This window comes from Penaeus chinensis, chromosome 30 (assembly GCF_019202785.1).
Source record: "Penaeus chinensis breed Huanghai No. 1 chromosome 30, ASM1920278v2, whole genome shotgun sequence".
NCBI classification, from domain to species: Eukaryota; Metazoa; Arthropoda; class Malacostraca; order Decapoda; family Penaeidae; genus Penaeus; species Penaeus chinensis.
Genome location: NC_061848.1, coordinates 24,684,419 through 24,689,418, shown reverse-complemented (window position 1 = coordinate 24,689,418; position 5,000 = coordinate 24,684,419). Strand labels below are relative to the sequence as shown.

At 40.1% G+C, this 5,000-nt stretch overlaps 1 protein-coding gene across 1 annotated transcript in view; it reads right to left on the bottom strand.

The window, feature by feature from the left end:
* LOC125041286 (paired box protein Pax-6-like) overlaps nt 1-5,000 on the bottom strand; it is an 88,022-nt gene that overhangs the window by 21,260 nt on the left and 61,762 nt on the right. The window contains exon 5 of the mRNA XM_047636122.1: nt 2,557-2,565. Coding sequence (XP_047492078.1) covers nt 2,557-2,565 — 9 coding nt within the window. The remainder of the gene's footprint in view (nt 1-2,556; nt 2,566-5,000) is intronic.

The window sequence follows — 5,000 nt, the reverse complement described above, 5'->3', positions numbered from 1 at the left end:
AAAAAGAATAAGAACAGAGACTAAAGATTAAAGAAAAAAGTCGTATGTAGCAAGAGGCAAGAATGGTGATGACTTTGTTGATGAGCAACGAGACAGCAGAGTCCATAAAACTTTTTGATCAAGTTGGAAAATGTCAATATTCGACTTTAATGTTCACCCCCTCTTCCCCCCCACACACACACCCCTCCCCCTCCCGCGTCTCAACAGTCAGTACGCGACAGTCGATCACTTGGGGCGGAGTTGTGCGAAGTCAGTCTTAGATACACGAATGTTGATGACGGAGAATTACCTTTTTTTCTGCCATTTTGGATTGTCTGCTTTCAATCCATAGTCATCGATTCTATTTGCACTCGCTTTATCCCCAGCATCGAAGCGCTTTTATTGAAACCCAACGATACTTTCACTATCATTTGCCCAATCATCACTGCCGTCATTAACAGTCTCATTACCGTTGGCTTATTACCATCGCCCTCATGATGCCTCGCGAGCACAGTTCCCCTTCCCATTCCCCGGACTGACGGGCGCTGCACAGTCCATTGTTTACAAGAGAAAATTGGACCCCGGGATCGCGCTCCAAAGTTGTGCTGATGGAGTTTCCAGTTGTGACTCTTTTTTCTATATCTGGAAGAATTTTAAATGTTTTTTTTCTCTCCTTTTTTTTTTGGGGGGGGGAGGAGGGGAAAGGGGACAGAAAGGGGGGGAGTCTCAATATCCGGTAGAGACACTTTATGTGATGGGGAATATAGTGTACTGCGATTCTCTCTCTCTCTCTCTCTCTCTCTCTCTCTCTCTCTCTCTCTCTCTCTCTCTCTCTCTCTCTCTCCCTCTCTCTCTCTCTCCTTTTATACGAGTTCTGTGGATTTTCAGATCGTAAATCGGATTCTGAATGTTGATGGAACTGTTAGACAAATCCCGTAGTGGCGCCTGTGATGCAGGGGGACATAATAACCATTGAACTAATAAGAGGACCGGGAATATTACCATAAAACTATTGAACACTGAACACGAAGCGAATCAAAGCTAAGAGAACGACCAAAAATACAACACGTAAATCCAGAAGATATCCATAGGGCCACAACAGAATGAAAAACAAAAATAAAAGACAAAACAACACAAACAACGATAATAATCATAACAATAATAAAAGAAAAAGAATCGACCACCGCTGCCACCATGCAAACAACAGAGGCTGATAACGCGGGCCATTATTACATCAGACAACAGTTTAAGCTTCACATCAGAGAGCAGACACACTTCCCGATGGTCGAGAGGTCCTTCGTTTATTAAGCTGGAGGGCCATCGAGGGCCACTTGTAGCAACTTGGCTTGATGGGTATTTTGAGTCCTTAACCAGCTATTAGGCCATCAGATTGTTTGGTAGGGAAAGAAGTTAGCTTTGTGCGCGCGCTCTTTCTTTCTCTTCATCTATCTATCTATCTATCTATGTATTCTCGCTCTCTTTCTCTGTTTGTCTATTTAGTTGTTTTTCGTTTATGTTTTTGTTTATGTTTGTTCTCGGTCTCGTTCAATCTTTCTATCTCTCCTGCTGTTTTCTTCTCATCATCTTTCAATTTCTATCTATCTGTCTTCCTTTTCGCTTTTTTTGCTCTCTCTCTCTTTCTCTCTCTCTCTCTCGCTCTCTCTCTCTCTCTCGCTCTCTCTCTCTCTCTCGCTCTCTCTCTCTCTCTCTCTCTCCCTCTCTCTCTCTCTCTCTAAATATACATGGTTATGGTTTCCAATTAGGCTATGTTAATGTGAATTTGTTATTTCCTCCCACCCCTTTTCTTATCTATTTATTTCTTTTTGGAATATCAGATTGTTATTGTGTAGTTCAGCAACAGTCTAGACAAACGCTGACCTAATGAGTAAATGAATAATGATTCCAATGCTTATGTCCACTTCATTCCTACTGACAATAGGTCTTCGAAACAGCCCGCCGTAGAATAAGCCTTTCCAGCCGCCAGAGCCTCAGCCAGTAACATCAACAGCAAGAACAGCAACAGCAAGGACAGCAACAGCAAGAACAGCAACAGCAACAGCCATCATCAGAAGCATAAGCGCAGTAAAGCCACACAATGAGGTCGTTTACATTCCGAATCTCTGGCGCGCGACTCACAATGGCGGCAAGCTCTGGTGCGGGCGCGGGAATATTTCATTTTAAGATTCAGATTTTGATGGTAATGAATTGTTGCCATTTTCGGATCCACCTCATGACTGCGGGGATGGTCTGGGAGATTATGCAGGGATTCGCCGACTCGCTGTTCATGGTTATGCGTCGGTAATGAAAGCGCTTAAGACACGACTTTGAAATATTATAACCCCGCGGTATGGAGTGTTCAGATCAAAGCCCCCCCACCTTTACATTTGCGAATCGACACGCATACGTTGTTGTATTTTAGCTTTCTTTCTACTATAGATAATAACAAAATACGAATAATAAAAACCAGTCCATACTTTTTTTTAAATCCAATTCCACTCCCATTTGATCAATTCACCTGCAAAATAACTCGCAGCTGGATAAGCCAAGTAGTTACTCCAGAGCACCATTCATTACGACCCCCGCGCTCTCTAAAAGTAAATAACAGACGTGACAGCTGAATGACAAAGAGGGAGAGGCTGAGGGCGCCCTCCATATTTCCGGTTTCTCTCCACTCTGTATTCTAGGGTCATTCCACGCCACTCGTAACAGAAGCAAACGGGCGCCATTAAAATGCAATTCAAGGGACCATGAATACAAAGTAGAAGATAAAGTTGTCGGAGGAAGCGAGGAGAGTAGAAGGAGCGGAAGGAGAGAAAGAGAGAGATAGAGATAGATAGAGAAGGGGAGGGGAAATAAGGATTTTAAGGAAAGACGGATAAAAGGAGAGGAAGGGGGAGAGAAAGGGAGGAGAGGGGAAGAGAGGAAGATTCCGTGTGTTATACGAGGCTCGTGTCATGTCACTGAGCAGCTGGCATTGGTTTCTTCTGACACAGTGATAAGTCCTCGGAAACCCGTGATTCGCTCTAAGAAACCCTCATACTTCCGGAGGAGGCTGCGAGACTCCTAAAGATGGCGGAAGGGTGATTGTGTGCGAGCGTGCGTGTTTGGGAGCTCGTACGTGTGTGTGTGTGTGTGTGTGTGTGTGTGTGTGTGTGTGTGTGTGTGTGTGTGTGTGTGTGTGTGTGTGTGTGTGTGTGTGTGTGTGTGTTTTGGAGCTTCTGTGTGTGTATGTGTGTGTGTTTTGGAACCTGTCTGTGTGTGTGTGTGTGTGTTTGCTATAGATTGTAGGCTATGACGTGTGTGTAATGGTATGTACATATGCCATTGTATACATACATGCGTGAGTGTCTTGTGTGCGTTTTTGTGTTATTGCTAATACGGATAGTGTCTGTGTGAGTATTTGCCATCGTTCTTGTATACATCTATTTGTACGTATGTTTTTTTTGCCATTGCTACAGTATGTGCAATGGTGCATGTTTGTTTTTGCTTCCATCCCTACGTCCTGCCTGATTGGCTGATTGGGTTCCCTCGCTTGTGCAATCAAAGAAGTATGCTTAGAGCCCCCGACTAATGGTCTGTGTTTGAAGAGTGTAGATCATCCCGTTTAAAGCCAAAACATTTCAAACAAACAAACAAAAACAAAAAAACCCACCGGTATTCTGTGTGCAACTATTGCAAATGGCAAGGTCAGAATACGAGTAAACAATGGTGTTTTACGTTTATACTTAACTAAAACCTGATTTGTGTTTGCTACTTACACACATATGCACGTGTTCATACAAACACACATTGAGGAATATATATATATATATATATATATATATATATATATATATATATGTACATATATATGTGTATATATACATATATATACATATATATATATATATATATATATATATATATATTTATCTATGAGAGTGTATGTGTTTGCACACACACACCCGTTTGTGTATGTATACATACATATATACATACATATATACATACATACACACACACACACACACACACACACACACACACACACACACACACACACACACATATATATATATATATATATATATATATATATATGTACATGTATATATATATATATATATATATATATATATATGTATATATATATATATACACACACACACCTATATATATATATATATATATATATATATATATATATATACATATATATACATATATATACATATATATATATATATATATATATATATATATATGCATGTATATATGTATATATATACATATATATATATATATATATATATATATATATATGCATGTATATATATATATATGCATGTATATATATATATATATATATATATATATATATATATATATATATATTCATATATTTATCTATTTATTTATTTATCTATTTATTTATCTATCCATCTATTCATTCATTCATTTGTGTATATAAATTGAAAACATCAAAGTTATAGAGAAAAGGCGCAAAATGTTTTCAAATCAAGTGAAACTAAAAGACACACAACATACCTCACATCACTATATATCGAAAACTTTCCATCAAACACGAAAATGGCCGTTAATCTCCCTCTCTCCCTTTCCCAAAGTAACATTCTGCGGACACTTGCCAGCCACGCAGCCCACAGAGGACAAATCTTCTCACAGTGAAACAATGCGACGAAATATTGATAGTGTTATGGCCAGGGGGATAGGGGCACTAGAGCGCCTGGCGGAGGGCACTTGATGGGGGAGGTGTCGTGCGGTCCGGCACACTCCACCACACGTTATTGTCGCTGATATAACTCCGCACTCCAGCGTGGCGAGTGGTGATGACGGGACGTTCGAGTGTGGGTGATTGTGCGTGTGTTTGTGTGTGTGAGTGGGCCTCTCTTCCGCTATATTGTTGCGAGGGCGAGTTTATCAGATGCTTAATCTTTTCGGAGAGAGGGAGAAGTGAAGCACTGTTTGCTCTCTGTCGGGTTATCATTAATCGTTTTCTTTGTTGTTATTATTATTGTATTTGC